Source organism: Neoarius graeffei, chromosome 27, assembly GCF_027579695.1.
Source record: "Neoarius graeffei isolate fNeoGra1 chromosome 27, fNeoGra1.pri, whole genome shotgun sequence".
NCBI classification, from domain to species: domain Eukaryota; kingdom Metazoa; phylum Chordata; class Actinopteri; order Siluriformes; family Ariidae; genus Neoarius; species Neoarius graeffei.
In genome coordinates this window covers 13,911,980-13,929,740 of record NC_083595.1, presented here as the reverse complement: position 1 = coordinate 13,929,740, position 17,761 = coordinate 13,911,980, and the positions used below count along the sequence as shown (strand labels likewise).

Genomic DNA, 17,761 nt, shown 5'->3' with positions numbered 1-17,761 from the left:
AGAAATCAACTGTGGGAGCAATTATTAGAAAATGGAAGACATACAAGACCACTGATAATCTCCCTCGATCTGGGGCTCCACGCAAGATCTCACCCCATGGGGTCAAAATGATCACAAGAACGGTGAGCAAAAATCCCAGAACCACACGGGGGGACCTAGTGAATGACCTGCAGACAGCTGGGACCAAAGTAACAAAGGCTACCATCAGTAACACACTACGCCACCAGAGACTCAAATCCTGCAGTGCCAGACGTGTCCCCCTGCTTAAGCCAGTACATGTCCAGGCCCGTCTGAAGTTTGCTAGAGAGCATTTGGATGATCCAGAAGAGGATTGGGAGAATGTCATATGGTCAGATGAAACCAAAATAGAACTTTTTGGTAAAAACTCAACTTGTCGTGTTTGGAGGAGAAAGAATGCTGAGTTGCATCCAAAGAACACCATACCTACTGTGAAGCATGGGGGTGGAAACATCATGCTTTGGGGCTGTTTTTCTGCAAAGGGACCAGGACGACTAATCCGTGTAAAGGAAAGAAAGAATGGGGCCATGTATCATGAGATTTTGAGTGAAAACCTCCTTCCATCAGCAAGGGCATTGAAGATGAAACGTGGCTGGGTCTTTCAGCATGACAATGATCCCAAACACACTGCCCGGGCAATGAAGGAGTGGCTTCATAAGAAGCATTTCAAGGTCCTGGAGTGGCCTAGCCAGTCTCCAGGTCTCGACCCCATAGAAAATCTTTGGAGGGAGTTGAAAGTCCGTGTTGCCCAGCGACAGCCCCAAAACATCACTGCTCTAGAGGAGATCTGCATGGAGGAATGGGCCAAAATACCAGCAACAGTGTGTAAAAACCTTGTGAAGACTTACAGAAAATGTTTGACCTCTGTCATTGCCAACAAAGGGTATATAACAAAGTATTGAGATGAACTTTTGTTATTGACCAAATACTTATTTTCCACCATAATTTGCAAATAAATTCTTTAAAAATTAGACAATGTGATTTTCTGGATTTTTTTTTTCTCATTTTGTCTCTCATAGTTGAGGTATACCTATGATGAAAATTACAGGCCTCTCTCATCTTTTTAAGTGGGAGAACTTGCACAATTGGTGACTGACTAAATACTTTTTTGCCCCACTGTATATGCACCTAATGGGGATGATCCTTCATTTTTTGTAGACCTGGAAGGGAAGCTTAATGCTATGGGCAACCATAACATTGTACTGGGTGGGGACTTCAACTTATTGATGGATCCAGTTTTAGACCATAGCGGGGGTGCGGTGGGCAGGTCTCCACATGCACTCCTTAAGCCTAGGTCACAACCAGACGTACGATTTTTTGGCCGTACGATTTTTGGCGTTTCCCAAATCGCTGCATTTTTTTTGTTCATGGAGAAAGACGCACGTTGGCCGTAAGTTTGTCTTGCAACCTGAAAAAAACGTAAGCGCCCGTAGAGTTTGTTTGACATGACATAGAACCTCTGCGGCCGGTCTGCGGCCAGTCTACGGCTCGAAAATCAGCACGTCACACGCGCGCCCTCCGTGTGTTTCACGCGTGCCCTCCGTGCGTTTCTTGCGTTTTTTGCACGTAGACCGGCCATAGAAGCACGTACGGCCGGTTGTGACCGAGGCTTTATTCTGCAGCACATGTCTAAAGCCTTGGGGTTGGTGGACATTTGGAGGACCTTAAATCCCAGAGGAAGGGACTACACTTTTTTTTCTCCAGATATACTCAGGGATAGATTTCTTTTTATTATCTAAGTCTCTTATGCCTTCAGTGCTTGGCTGCTCAATAGGAAATATAATAATTTCTGATCATGCCTGTGTATGTTTAGAACTCCAGCCCTATTGTGAAAGACTGCGTTCTACTAGATGGCGGCTTAACTCCTCTATCTTACAAGATCCTGACAATATTGTATGGATGAAGACGGAGCTAGATTTATATGTTGCGACTAATTGGTCCACAGGTACATGTATGGGTGTGGCCTGGGAGGCTCTTAAGGCTGTCATCAGAGGCCATATTATTTCATTCACTTCATATATCAAAAACACAAAAGCAAAGGAACTTTTGGAATTGGAAACAAAAATTCAAAGTTTAGAAGCAGAGCTAAAAAGACACATGTCAAACAACATCCTTAAGGAATTAACACAATTAAAATGCCAGTACAATGTCATCTTGTCTAAAAAAAAATGGAATTTCTTTTATTTAAGGCCAGACAAACCTTTTTTGAGTCGGGTGACAAAACAGGGAAGCTACTTGCCAGGTTTATCAAAGAGCGAGAGCAGGTTTCCACTATCCCAGCGATCAGGACGTTAACTGGAGGTACACTAACAGCAACTGGAGATATTAATAAATGTTTTAGAGAATTTTATATTGGCCTTTACAGTTCTACATCTACCTCAACAGAGGAAGAAATGCTTGCTTTCCTGGAGCCATTAGAGCTTCCTAAATTGTCTGAGAGACAAAAACAAATTCTAGATGAAGATATTACTGTGGAAGAGCTGATGGAAGTAATAAATGCACTTCCTGCAGGAAAATCACCAGGCCCCGATGGCTTTACTGCAGAGTTCTTTAAGAGCTTTGCAACAGAGCTAGCTCCACTGTTGCTAGATCTATATGTCAAGTCACTGGATAAGGGGATATTACCTCAAACTCTGAGACAGGCACTGATCACCTTGGTTACTAAAAAGGGGAGAGACCCCATAGAATGTAAGAACTATTGTCCAATTTCTTTAATTCAATTGGATGTGAAAATTCTCTCAAAGCTTTTAGCAAACCGTTTGAATCAAGTCATAACATCTCTGATTCACCCTGACCAAGTTGGATTTATTAATGGCCGCAGCTCTACAGATAATATAAGGCGCTTTATTAATCTAATGTGGTCTGTGGCAGATGTTCAATCCCTGGTGACAGCCATTTCTTTAGATGCGGAAAAGGCCTTTGATATGGTTGAATGGGGCTATTTGTTAAAAATACTGGATATGTATGGGTTTGGTAGTAAGTTTATTAAATGGATTCAGTTACTTTACAATCAACCAGAAGCTGCAGTACAAACCAATGGACTCATATCAGACTATTTTGCCCTGGGGAGGGGAACCAGACAAGGCTCATCCTTATCTCCCTTGTTATTTTGCTTGGCCTTAGAGCCATTAGCAGCTGCTATAAGAAAGGCTACTGATTTCCCAGGCGTAATGGCAGGGGGGTAAAGTACATAAACTTATGCTTTTTGCAGATGACATATTATTTGTCTCTGAACCAGGTCGATCAGTGCCTTCTCTTTTAAGAATAATTAGCTCATTTTCAAAATTTTCAGGATATAGGGTGAATTGGTCAAAATCAGAGGCGCTCCCTTTAACAGCTTACTGCCCATCTTCAGCCTTCCAACCAGGCACATTTCAGTGGCCCAGACAGGGTATAAGATACTTGGGTATACTCTTCCCACCACAGTTGAAAGATTTGGTTAAGGTCAATTTTGATCCATTATTACATAAGATTGCTTGTGATGCCAATAGATGGGCAACACTAAATTTATCATTGGTTGGAAAGGTTAATGTGGTGAAAATGAACTGCATCCCCAAACTTAACTACTTAATTCATTCTATTCCTCTGGAGATCCCCATGACTTATTTTAAATGGTTTGATAGGATAGTAAAAGCGTTTATTTGGAATGGTAAGAAGCCCCGCTTACATATTAAAAAACTTCAAAGACCAGTTGATAGAGGTGGTTTAGGATTACCTAATATGTTATTTTATTACTATGCTTTTAATTTGAGACATCTAGCCCACTGGTTGCTCCCTCCAGAGAGGGCACCACCCTGGTTCTGTATTGAACAGTCTATTGCCCCTGTGCCGCTACTCCAGTGTCTCTCAGTTAATCTCTTAAGAAAAGTCAAAACTCATCCAATATTCTCTAGCATGAAAGGGATGTGGATTAAAGTTACCAGATTATTTAAACTGGATCCTTTTCTAAATTTGTCCTCCAGTATCTGGTTAAATCCCAAATTATGTATTAACAAATCCCCTATATGGTGGAAGGATTGGATGGAGAAGGGTGTTGTCACTCTGGGTGATCTGTATTTCAATAATACTTTGAAATCATTTGATGAGTTAGGTCATCAATACGGAATCCCCAAGTCACATTTCTATAGATACTTACAGCTACGTCACATGTTAATGAGGGCTTTTGGACAGGATACCTCAGCTCCAAAGGCAGCTGAACTTCTTGAGGACATACTGAGGTACTACAGTCAAGGATTTAAGGCCTCTATGTATTATTCTATGTTGATTCAGACAACTGGAGATGGCTAGCGCTTAAAAACACATGGGAGAAGGACCTTAGTTAGAGGAAGAGGAGTGGTTAAAGATCTGTAAAAACAAAAACCATGTCAAGGGATGCAAGAGTGCATCTAATGCAGTTCAAAATCCTGCACCGCTTTTACTGGACACCCTCTAGGCTGTTCAGACTAGGTCTGATTGAAAACCCAAATTGCTGGCGGTGCAAATCTACAGAGGGTTACCTGTTACATACATTATGGTCCTGTGACAAAGTACAAGAATTCTGGTCATGGATTCACAGTTTTCTTAGTGAGATTGCAGACAGCCCAACAGAGTTCTGCCCCAGACTCTGTTTTAGGGGATGATTCCGTTTTAACTGGGGAGAGAAAGTTGGATCCAAACTAGCATCATGATAGGAAGGCAGATACTTCTCAGGGCATGGAAGACTGAGGGGGTGCCCTCAACGCAGGAGTGGACTGCAGAATTGGCTAGAGTGGCAGCTTTGGAAAGGATGTCATGGAAGTCATTTGGTAGACTAGAGGTCTATTATAAAAAATGGGGAAAATACCTATCGTTTTTGGAAGAGGACAAAACGTCAGATCAATAAGTAGAGAGATGCATTCTTAATTCTTTACTTGCTCTAGTTCGCTCTGTTTTTTAATATTACTGTGATGTGTATTTGGTACATTCTTTTTTCTTTTATTTTATCTATAGATAATACACATTCATGGACAATAATTGTGTCTTATTGTTTATATATTTACTGCTCATATCTTGTAAGCACAAGACATACACTTATATATTTGATATGAGGACTACATCTATGTACAGCCAAGGCTAACTTGTTTGAGGTGGTGACTTGTTTTTGTTTTGTTTGTTTTTTTTTGGGGGTGGCATTACACTTTACTTTACTTTTTTAATGTACATGGTTTGATGTGTGCCATATTTGCAATAAAACTATTAATCACAAAAAATTATTTTGATTAACTTGTTTTGTTTTGTTTTTTAATTGATGTGTCCATATAATATAAAGAACATTACACGGTGGCGTGAAGATATGAAGTTTATCTTCTTGTGTTGAAAATATTTTCACTTGTTCACTTCGCTCACTTGTGAAATATACATTTACCACTCTAAGGTAAACTACATGTCTTTGTAATATCCTCTATATATTACATGATCAAGGAAGAAAGACTGCATTTCCTATCACCCTCAGCTCAGCTGTGATGTCTGTGGTGTGATGACATTGATTTACGACTTTAATCCTGGAAATTCTGAGTTTTTTCTTGGAGTATTGCCTCTCTTCCTGAGCTCCGAAATTACCAAAATAGCTTGGGTATCATTTTTGTTTCAGCCCAAGACAATACCCCTCCCTGCCAACAGAGGTCACTGTTAACAGAATGTTAATCGGTGATCCATTTCCTCTTTATTTTATTTGACGATAAAAACACATGGTTTTCACATACACTTTGCGAAGTCTTGCCAATATTCCCTATTGTATGGGTTGACCTTGTCTGAAGTGCTTTTGGATTATCCCTGTTAGGTTGACCATATGGTGGTGTAGTGGTTGGCGCTGTCGCCTCACAGCAAGAAGGTCCGGGTTCGAGCCCCGTGGCGGGCGAGGGCCTTTCTGTGCAGAGTTTGCATGTTCTTCGCATGGGTTTCCTCCGGGTGCTCTGGTTTCCCCCACAGTCCAAAGACATGCAGGTTAGGTTAACTGGTGACTCTAAATCAGGGGTGCCCAAATTGATCCATAAAGGGCCATGTGGCTGCAGGTTTTCATTCCAGCCATGCAGCAGCACACCTGATTTGGCTCATTCAATCAACTGAACTGTCTTCACACAGTCAAATACTTGCAGCCACACCCACCCTTGATTAAAGGGTGGGTGTGTCAGTTGATTGAATAAGCCAAATCAGGTGTGCTGCTGCATGGCTGGAATGAAAACCTGCAGCCACATGGCCCTTTATGGATCAATTTGGGCACCCCTGCTCTAAATTGACCATAGATGTGAATGGTTGTCTATGTGTCAGCCCTGTGATGACCTGGCGACTTGTCTAGGGTGTACCCCGCCTTCTGCCCGTAGTCAGCTGGGATAGGCTCCAGCTTGCCTACGACCCTGTAGAACAGGATAAAGTGGCTAGAGATGATGAGATGACTTTGACCATTGATGCCTGACTGAGTATGACCTTTGCCTGTGTTTTTGCTCATTACAATTTTTTATTGTATTTAATAAACCTCAAGTGTATCATTTGAGTTATAAACTCATTTTTCTATTCTTTGCTAAGCATAAAACTCTTGACTGTGGTAATCACACATACAGTACACTACTGATGGACAAAGATTCGATTAAAGAACATTAGAGTATTCCTTAAAGCTCTATTCTGTAATTATTGCCTCGATAGCAATGAGTAAAGGCCTAACGCTGCCCACATCACACCATGGAATGACATCGATGAGCTCATCTGAATTTGATTGCCTGAATACTCAACCTTGATGAGACTGTATCTCAGGACAGAGTTTATTGCTGTTTCACGAAGCTAAAATGACACTGGTTTCATTTGGCCTATATTTCAAATGCTATTAAAAACTTTAAATGTGCCCTTACAACTAAGCTGCTTTGGTCTCTTCTGTGCCTAAATGCAAGCAAATTTGGCCTCAATTCTCAGCTCTCTGACTAGAAGTGAGACAAAATCCACTTCAAACACTTTTAAGCACCAGTATGGTCTCCGTACTCACATGTACTCTCTGTGGGCAGAGTGCACGGCTGCTGCGTTGCTGTAACGCCACAGCACAATGATGGAGCTCAGCACATCTAGTGTGGCGTCAAACTGGAAACCAACACACAAACTATTGATCAGTACAAACCACAAGTTCAAAAGTATCCTTAATGGCATGTCAAAAGTCTTTGGGTAAGGTGTACTTACAGCAAAGCCAAACGCCGAGGCACTGCTTCTCATTGCGGAAACAGCTGGAAAAGATCACAAAATTATTGCATCAGAATCTACTTCCATAACAATCAAACCATTTAAATTAATGTTCACAGAGGCATTTCGGATACCTGAACAAACCAGTCCTTTCAGTTTTATGGTTCAGATCATCTTAACACTCTTAAATAAAGAAATAAACTGCACTGAACCAATGTGGCTCATATATACTTCCTGAAGCAGCAGTTTGAGCAGTGAAACACTAAACCACACTCTGCTGTACCCTTGATTGGATAACTGTAGTTTAGAGAAAAGGTTTTTACCAAAATAAGATGACTAAGATTATTTCTTCAAATAATAGTCAATTGAATGATTGAGTTCAATGCCAATTTCAGCAAAATGGCTGCAAAGTCTGAACTGAACCCACCAATCGAAGACGTCCTACTCACCATGAACTCGCCAGTTCAATGCTGATTTTCTCCACTGTTTGTTAGTTGACCATAACATACTTCAAGCCAATGCTGTGTTTCAGAAGAATTTAAAAATTTAGTATGCCCAGTTTGAAAGCAACCAGCCCTGGTCACACTACAGCTTGTGATGGGTTTGTGATTACCTGCCGATGAAAAATTAGTAGCATCGCCACCAATAGTGTGATGTACGGCACATGTTCTCCAAGCTTTGCGAGTTGTTTTTTGGTGCATCTCCGCCTCGTGAGTGGCCAAAAACATCACGAAAAAATTAAACGCACATTGAAATTTGGTGGCAATGTTTTTGTCGGCAAACTAAGCAGCAAATACTCGCAGATGGGTTTGGGAATACCTTCCAATGCTCGGGGAAGCATCGCTACCAAACGCCTCATTTTCATCGATAACCCATTGCAAAGCATCACGAGCTGTAGTTTGACCATAGCCTTAGCAAGACTGTTTGCAAGTTAGCAGGAAAATATATTACTTAGAAGTAGACTTAGTAGTACACTTCACCTGTCAATTAAAACGTAACACTTTAAACAATAGATATTGCCACAAAGCAGCTTTACAGAAATCTGGATGTAGATTTAGATCTTTAATTAAGAAGGTGGCACTGGCAGAAAAACTCCCTGAGAAGACATGAAGAAGAAAGCTTGAGAGGAACCAGGCTCAAAAGCCATTATAAATCATTACTGTTCAAGAGAACTTAAAGGTTCTGTGTAAAACATGTTTCTTCATCAGAAAGAATCCCAAGTAGGACTTTGGAAGCTTCACTGATCCAAAGATGACTTTTATTCTAGTGTTTGCAAGTATCTCCGGTTAGAGAAACTCAAGTATTTTTTGTTCAAGACATTTCTATTTGGTCTTTCTTCTACTAAAGTACCGAAACGCACACACTCCAAATATTCACACTTGAATCTTTCATTCCCGAAGACACCAGCTAACTAGCAAGAATAACATTAACCAAGCTAATGTTAGCAAGTAGACGTTCACCTTGCAAAGAATCCTTCTAGGATTCTTTGCGTAATTAACATTTTTTAGTTTACTAAAGGGGTTCTACTTGGAATCCATCTGAAAAGTAGATGCTTTTTGGGTTCTACATGAAACTATTAAGTATTTCCCCAGGGATACAAACCAAAAACCCTTTTACCATTCTAAAGTTAAGCTTTCTCTCCAGGAGGACATGCATTTCCTAGTTATTATAGTTAATATTATAGATTCAGAAGACAAGATGGGCTTTTTTAGTGGCTCCATTAAAAGTCTAGAGCAGTCTTGTGTCTAGTGGTGTGTAGTCTTGTTTTTATTTTCCAGCTCTTCTCTGTGAAAAGCATACTGATTGTGATAGCTGCATCTTCACTGTAAATCTGGAGGAATAACTAAAGATGGGACTCCAGGATAAGAGCCTCTTAGGCTCTAGATGTTGGTGTCAATGTTTTGCTTACATTTGAACTGCTCGAATGGCTTTAAACCCAGTATCAAACCGAACATCCAATCTAGCATCCATTTCTGTTCGCATTGTGCATGCATTAGATGTTGCACAACTATTAATTTTTACTAGTTGACTAGTACTTCATAAAGATAATCAGCTAGTCACCTTTTCTATGGTTAAAATTTAAAAAAAGCTTTCAAAAGTAAATAATTTAATCATTATTTTTAGGCTCCATTTTAACCAGTTAAATGCTGATAAACAACAGCAAAGATCTCATCAAACTGCACTCTAGTTAATAGCTGTACACAGGCTACGTTTACTTTTCCAGCTTCAATGCTTTTGGATGTACAAAGACTGTACCAATCTTTAAAATGCACTTGTTTCAACAACCTGGTGGCTCGGCTTAAATGTTCTGGAACTGACAGTGCACAGCATGGAAGCTCATGTCCATCAATAGCGCTCTTCTTATGGCTCAGTAAGGGTTGGCAGTGGGAGGGGTATTCAATGAGAAGAATAAAAATTTCCATTCCATTCAATGAGAAGAGTGAATGGAGTTTTTTTTTTCCTAGATTCATAATCAGTCTCAGAAGCATCGGAACACGAGTCTGGATTGATCATCTTCTGTCAGCAAGAATATGACAATCTAAATGACACTTCCCAGCCACTTTAATAGGAACTTGTTCTTGATTCTAAGATTCCTGTTATTGGATGGCAGGAGTGGAACCCAATGTGGTCTTCTGCTGTTGCATGCTGAGATGCTTTTCTGCTCACCACGGTTGTAAAGAGTGCTTATATGAGTTGCTATATCCTTCCTGGCAGCTCAAACCAATCTGGGGTGGGTTTCCCAAAAGCCTCTTACTGCTAAGAGCATCTTAACTAGGAGAGAGAATGTTCATTGTGCTGCTTGCTCTACCATTTAACGATGATCTTTGTGTTACGATGCTTTTGGGAAACTCAGCACTGGCTGTTTTCCTCTGACCTCTTTTATTGCTGGGTTTCAGTCATGTGACTTTTCTTAGCGGTTTTACCGGAAGTGAAATAGCTGGTGGTCTAAACGGCTGCCGTAGTGCAAACGACTAGCGATAACTTAGAGTATGCTCATAATCTAGAAGCCACTGCTCGCTTTAGGTATATTCAGAAGATCACTATGTGCAATGGAATCGACCCCTACAGTCTGGGAAAGAAGGATTTGTCATATGATTTCAAAAACTACCCTTCAGTCGAGTTCACCGATATCTCGAACTATCTGGTGTTGCAGACATCCTTCTATACCGCAAAACAGATGAAAGTGTGGAAGAGTATGGAGGCTTACAACTTTTTTTGTATGTGACTGGGTAAAGGACCTCGGTATCAAGTCGCTGCTGAATGAATCCTGTATTGTTTTTGCCCGTGTAAGTATGTTTTTTTAAGCTTTTCGTTCGTGTCTTTATAATGAAGCACTGCAAGTTGAAGTGTAAACAAACAACAGTTCGCTTGATTCTCACTTGAGTTGGCTCTTATCTCTCAAGTAAATCATTCACAAAGATCATCAGAAACCCCTTTAAAGACCTGGATCTTAGTTAAACAAGATGGAGAAGTGATCACGGCGCATTATAACTGTATGGCTGGGTAAGAATTTTGTCATGACCTTCATGCATATGGGCTTTGTTTGGAGTGAGAAGGAAACAAAATTAAAGCCGCAAGCGGCCTCGACGGGCCCTCGCGCCAGCGGCCAAGGGGGGCGGGGGCATGCGTCCCTGCGAAATACCTTCCACAGCTTCTGCGGCAAGAGACATTACTCCCACAATGGCGACAAAGCACAGAATTGGACACATGGCAACAATAGGGTCTCGCACTTCGTGCGTTGTCGACCATGGCAAGCGCCTCAATAAGGGTCTTGAAAAGAGTTTGCTTGCCAAGTTTGACAAATCAGAAGCTGCAATATCATTTTTGCCATAATCAGCACCCCCAGGGGCGAAGTGCACAAAATTTGGCGTATATGTCAGGTGAGCTATGAAGAGTTTGCGTATGAAGTTTGATGACAATTGAGTAAATAGAAGATGAGATATAGATTTTTGAAGAATAAATTTTTTGTTTTTTCCCATGTCAGTAGGTGGCGCTATGCTGTACATGAGCGATTATGAGTTGGAAAAATAAGTGTCTACAACAGCAACGTACAATCACAAGGTAGTGGTGTGAAGGAAAAGCATTATGGAATTATTTACCAAAAACCCGTTTTGGAGCAATTGCGTGGGCCAAAAACAGCGCCCCCCATGGACGAAAATTCCCAAAATGTGGTATACATGACATGGGAGGTAGTAAGAGGGTGGCCGTGAAGTTTGACCAAATTTGAGGAAAGATTGGATTTTTTGCCCAAAAATAGCGCCCCCAGTGGCGAAACATAACAGAAATTGGGTCACATGTCAGAAGCCCAATGAGTGATTTGCGTGTGAAGTATGAGCAGTGTTGAGCAAGTAGAAGATTTGTTATGAATTTTTAAGCATGTAAAAATCTGCATTGAAAAATGATTGATGTACAACTTCTGAACGGTTAACCCTACGTGAAACGTATTCAGCACCTTTTGTCAGCCATGTCTGTAGATGATGTGTATCAATTTTGGTGACGTTCCTATGAACGGTCTAGGAGGAGTTGCGCCGTCTTCGTGGCCATGCATTTCGCACAAAAGTGAAACTACCTCACTTCCTGTAGGGCGTGGCTAATGCATTGGCAGTACATTTTTGTCCGGCTTGGTGAGAAACATATGCCTACCAAAGGGCATGCCACTACTACAAACTACATGGCAACCAGGCACCTTAATGCGAGAGGCAAAAATCACAACACGTTAGGGGGCGCTATAGAGGCCCTGAGGCCCGCCTGGATCTGGGCTTCTGGTTCTCAGTAGCGGTGGCAGTCTAAGAAAAAGGAGCCAAATTTCGAGCGTTGTCGACCATGGCAAGCGCCCCAATAAGGGTCTTGTAAAGAGTTTGCTTGCCAAGGTTGACAAATCAGAAGCTGCAATATCATTTCTGCCATAACCAGCACCCCCAGGGGCGAAAGTGCACAAAATTTGGCGTATATGTCAGGTGAGCTATGAAGAGTTTGCGTATGAAGTGTGATGAAAATTGAGTAAATAGAAGATGAGATATAGATTTTTGAAGAATAAATTTTTTGGTTTTTCCCATGTCAGTAGGTGGCGCTATGCTGTACATGAGCGATTATGAGTTGGAAAAATAAGTGTCTACAACAGCAACGTACTTTCACAAGGAAGTGGTGTGAAGGAAAAGCATTATGGAATTATTAACCAAAAACCCATTTTGGAGAAATTGCGTTGGCCAAAAACAGCGCCCACCATGGATGAAAATTCCCAAAATGTGGTATACATGACATGGGAGGTAGTAAGAGGGTGGCCGTGAAGTTTGACCAAATTTGAGGAAAGATTGGAATTTTTGCCCAAAAATAGCGCCCCCAGTGGCGAAATATCACAGAAATTGGGTAACATGTCAGAAGCCCAATGAGTGATTAGCTTGTGATGTATGAGCAGTTTTGAGCAATTAGAAGATTTGTTATGAATTTTTTAGCATGTAAAATTTTGAAGTGAAAATTGATTGACGTATAACTTCTGAACGGTTTATCCTACGTGAAACATATTTAGTAACTTTTGTCAGCCATGTCTGTAGATGATGTCTATCAATTTTGGTGACATTCCAATGAACGGTCTAGGAGGAGTTGCGCCGTCTTCGTGGCCATGCATTTCGCAAAAAAGTGAAATTACCTCACTTCCTGTTGGGCGTGGCTAATGCATTGGCATTACATTTTTGTCCGGCTTAGTGAGATACATATGCGTACCAAATGGCATGCCAGTACTACAAACTATATGGCAACCAGGCACCTTAATGCGGGAGGCCAAAATCACAACGACTTAGGGGGCGCTATAGAGGCCCTGAGCCCCGGCCAAGTTTGGGCTTTTGGTTCTGAGTAGCGGTGGCAATTCTCGGAAGTGGCGCCAAATTTCGTGCGTTTTCGCCCATGGCAAGCGCCCCGAAAATGGACCAACAGCGGAGAAAAATAAAGAAGAAGAAGAAGACGGAAGAATAATTAAAGCCGCAAGCGGCCTCGACGGGCCCTCGCGCCAGCGGCCAAGGGGGGCGGGGGCATGCGTCCCCGCGAAATACCTTCCACAGCTTCTTCGGCAAGAGACATTACCACAAGGCAGTGGTGTGAAGGAAAAGCATTATGGAATTATTTACCAAAAACCCGTGTTGGAGCAATTGCGTCGGCCAAAAACAGCGCCCCCAATGGACGAAAATTCCCAAAATGTGGTATACATGACATGGGAGGTAGTAAGAGGGTGGCCGAGAAGTTTGACCAAATTTGAGGAAAGATTGGATTTTTTGCCCAAAAATAGCACCCCCAGTGGCGAAATATCACAGAAATTGGGTAACATGTCAGAAGCCCAATGAGTGATTTGCATGTGAAGTATGAGCAGTTTTGAGCAATTAGAAGATTTGTTATGAATTTTAAAGCATGTAAAATTTTGCAGTGAAAATTGATTGACGTATAACTTCTGAACGGTTTATGCTACGAGAAACGTATTTAGAAACTTTTGTCAGCCTTGTCTGTAGATGATGTGTATCAATTTTGGTGACATTCCTATGAACGGTCTAGGAGGAGTTGCACCGTGTTCGTGGCCATGCATTTCGCACAAAAGTGAAATTACCTCACTTCCTGTTGGGCGTGGCTAATGCATTGGCATTACATTTTTGTCCGGCTTAGTGAGATACAAATGCTTACCAAATGGCATGCCACTACAACGAACTACATGGCAACCAGGCACCTTAATGCGGGAGGCCAAAATCACAACGAGTTAGGGGGCGCTATAGAGGCCCTGAGGCCCGCCTGGATCTGGGCTTCTGGTTCTCAGTAGCGGTGGCAGTCTAAGAAAAAGGAGCCAAATTTCGTGCATTGTCGACCATGGCAAGCGCCCCAATAAGGGTCTTGTAAAGAGTTTGCTTGGCAAGTTTGACAGATCAGAAGCTGGAATATCGTTTTTGCCATAACCAGCACCCCCAGGGGCGAAAGTGCACAAAATTTGGTGTAGATGTCAGGTGAGCTATGAAGAGTTTGCGTATGAAGTTTGATGACAATAGAGTAAATAGAAGATGAGATATAGATTTTTGAAGAATAAATTTTTTGGTTTTTCCCATGTCAGTAGGTGGCGCTATGCTGTACATGAGCGATTATGAGTTGGAAAAATAAGTGTCTACAACAGCAACGTACTATCACAAGGTAGTGGTGTGAAGGAAAAGCAATATGGAATTATTTACCAAAAACCCGTTTTGGAGCAATTGCGTCGGCCAAAAACAGCGCCCCCCATGGACGAAAATTTCCAAAATGTGGTATACATGACATGGGAGGTAGTAAGAGGGTGGCCGTGAAGTTTGACCAAATTTGAGGAAAGATTGGAATTTTTGCCCAAAAATAGCGCCCCCAGTGGCAAAATATCACAGAAATTGGGTAACATGTCAGAAGCCCAATGAGTGATTTGCGTGTGAAGTATGAGCAGTTTTGAGCAATCAGAAGATTTGTCATCAATTTTTAAGCATGTAAAATTTTGCATCGAAAATTGATTGACGTATAACTTCTGAACGGTTTATCCTACGTGAAACGTATTTAGTAACTTTTGTCAGCCATGTCTGTAGATGATGTGTATCAATTTTGGTGACATTCGCATGAACGGTCTAGGAGGAGTTGCGCCGTCTTCGTGGCCATGCATTTCGCACAAAAGTGAAATTACCTCACTTCCTGTTGGGCGTGGCTAATGCATTGGCATTACATTTTTGTGCGGCTTAGTGAGATACATATGCGTACCAAATGGCATGCCACTACTACAAACAACATGGCACCCAGGCACCTTAATGCGGGAGGCCAAAATAACAACGACTTAGGGGGCGCTACAGAGGCCCGGAGCCCCGGCCAAGTTTGGGCTTCTGGTTCTGAGTAGCGGTGGCAATTCTCGGAACTGGTGCCAAATTTCGTGCGTTTTCGCCCATGGCAAGCGCCCCGAAAATGGCCCAACAGCGGAGAAAAATAAAGAAGAAGAAGAAGACGGAAGAAGAAGAAGAAGAAGAAGAAGAAGAAGACGGAAGAAGAATTAAAGCCGCAAGCGGCCTCGACGGGCCCTCGCGCCAGCGGCCAAGGGGGGCGGGGGCCTGCGTCCCCGCGAAATACCTTCCACAGCTTCTTCGGCAAGAGACATCACCACAAGGTAGTGGTGTGAAGGAAAAGCATTATGGAATTATTTACCAAAAACCCGTGTTGGAGCAATAGCGTCGGCCAAAAACAGCGCCCCCCATGGACGAAAATTCCCAAAATGTGGTATACATGACATGGGAGGTAGTAAGAGGGTGGCCGTGAAGTTTGACCAAATTTGAGGAAAGATTGGATTTTTTGCCCAAAAATAGCGCCCCCAGTGGCGAAATATCACAGAAATTGGGTAACATGTCAGAAGCCCAATGCGTGATTTGCGTGTGAAGTATGAGCAGTTTTGAGCAATTAGAAGATTTGTTATGAATTTTTAAGCATGTAAAATTTTGCAGTGAAAATTGATTGACGTATAACTTCTGAACGGTTTATGCTACGTGAAACGTATTTAGAAACTTTTGTCAGCCATGTCTGTAGATCATGTGTATCAATTATGGTGACATTCCTATGAACGGTCTAGGAGGAGTTGCGCCGTGTTCGTGGCCATGCATTTCGCACAAAAGTGAAATTACCTCACTTCCTGTTGGGCGTGGCTAATGCATTGGCATTACATTTTTGTCCGGCTTAGTGAGATACATATGCGTACCAAATGGCATGCCACTACTACAAACTACATGGCAACCAGGCACCTTAATGCGGGAGGCCAAAATCACAACGAGTTAGGGGGCGCTATAGAGGCCCTGAGGCCCGCCTGGATCTGGGCTTCTGGTTCTCAGTAGCGGTGGCAGTCTAAGAAAAAGGAGCCAAATTTCGTGCGTTGTCGACCATGGCAAGCGCCCCAATAAGGGTCTTGTAAAGAGTTTGCTTGGCAAGTTTGACAGATCAGAAGCTGCAATATCATTTTTGTCATAACCAGCACCCCCAGGGGCGAAAGTGCACAAAATTTGGTGTAGATGTCAGGTGAGCTATGAAGAGTTTGCGTATGAAGTTTGATGACAATTGAGTAAATAGAAGATGAGATATAGATTTTTGAAGAATAAATTTTTTGGTTTTTCCCATGTCAGTAGGTGGCGCTATGCTGTAAATGAGCGATTATGAGTTGGAAAAATAAGTGTCTACAACAGCAACGTACTATCCCAAGGTAGTGGTGTGAAGGAAAAGCATTATGGAATTATTAACAAAAAACCCGTTTTGGAGCAATTGCGTCGGCCAAAAACAGCGCCCCCCATGGACGAAAATTTCCAAAATGTGGTATACATGACATGGGAGGTAGTAAGAGGGTGGCCGTGAAGTTTGACCAAATTTGAGGAAAGATTGGAATTTTTGCCCAAAAATAGCGCCCCCAGTGGCGAAATATCACAGAAATAGGGTAACATGTCAGAAGCCCAATGAGTGATTTGCGTGTGAAGTATGAGCAGTTTTGAGCAATCAGAAGATTTGTTATGAATTTTTAAGCATGTAAAATTTTGCATCGAAAATTGATTGACGTATAACTTCTGAACGGTTTATCCTACGTGAAACGTATTTAGTAACTTTTGTCAGCCATGTCTGTAGATGATGTGTATCAATTTTGGTGACATTCCTATGAACAGTCTAGGAGGAGTTGCGCCGTCTTCGTGGCCATGCATTTCGCACAAAAGTGAAATTACCTCACTTCCTGTTGGGCGTGGCTAATGCATTGGCATTACATTTTTGTCCGGCTTAGTGAGATACATATGCGTACCAAATGGCATGCCACTACGACAAACTACATGGCACCCAGGCACCTTAAAGCGGGAGGCCAAAATCACAACGACTTAGGGGGCGCTATAGAGGCCCGGAGCCCCGGCCAAGTTTGGGCTTCTGGTTCTGAGTAGCGGTGGCAATTCTCGGAACTGGTGCCAAATTTCGTGCGTTTTCGCCCATGGCAAGCGCCCCGAAAATGGCCCAACAGCGGAGAAAAATAAAGAAGAAGAAGAAGAAGAAGACGGAAGAAGAAGAAGAAGAAGAAGACGGAAGAAGAATAATAATAGTGAACTCTTACAAGAACAATAGGGCCTTCGCCCATAGGGCTCGGGCCCTAATAATAGTGAACTCTTACAAGAACAATAGGGCCTTCGCCCATAGGGCTCGGGCCCTAAAAACAGCTGGGTGACTAAAAAAAAGTACCATAAAATAACATGTAGCAAGAAAAGTACTTGAAAAACACTAAGGGCATAGCTGAGAGGGAGATACAAACCTTTCACCAAGTGATCACTGCAAACTCGAGCATGCTTCGACTCGGCTCTCTTCGATTTCAGTGAGGGGTTCAAAAGCCACCTTTCTTGACGTCTTTTTGTGAAATCCTGTGTTCGTTCACCCTTTTTTATTAATTCACAGGGAACCCTTAAGAAACTTTTATCAGTTTCATGGTTTGATTGATTCGAACAACCTAAAACAATGCAAACGTGAGACATTTTTCATGCGAGCAAAGCACCTTCTCCATACAAATGCTTTGTCAACTGCACTT

The 17,761-nt window shown here is 42.1% G+C and overlaps 1 protein-coding gene across 1 annotated transcript in view; it reads right to left on the bottom strand.

The window, feature by feature from the left end:
- Window positions 1-17,761, bottom strand: part of LOC132875212 (transmembrane protein 163a-like) — a 133,975-nt gene that overhangs the window by 62,971 nt on the left and 53,243 nt on the right. Inside the window, exons 3-4 of the mRNA XM_060911909.1 lie at window positions 7,198-7,241; window positions 7,010-7,101 (exon numbers count right to left, since the gene is read on the bottom strand). Of these exons, the coding sequence (XP_060767892.1) occupies window positions 7,010-7,101; window positions 7,198-7,241 (136 nt within the window). The remainder of the gene's footprint in view (window positions 1-7,009; window positions 7,102-7,197; window positions 7,242-17,761) is intronic.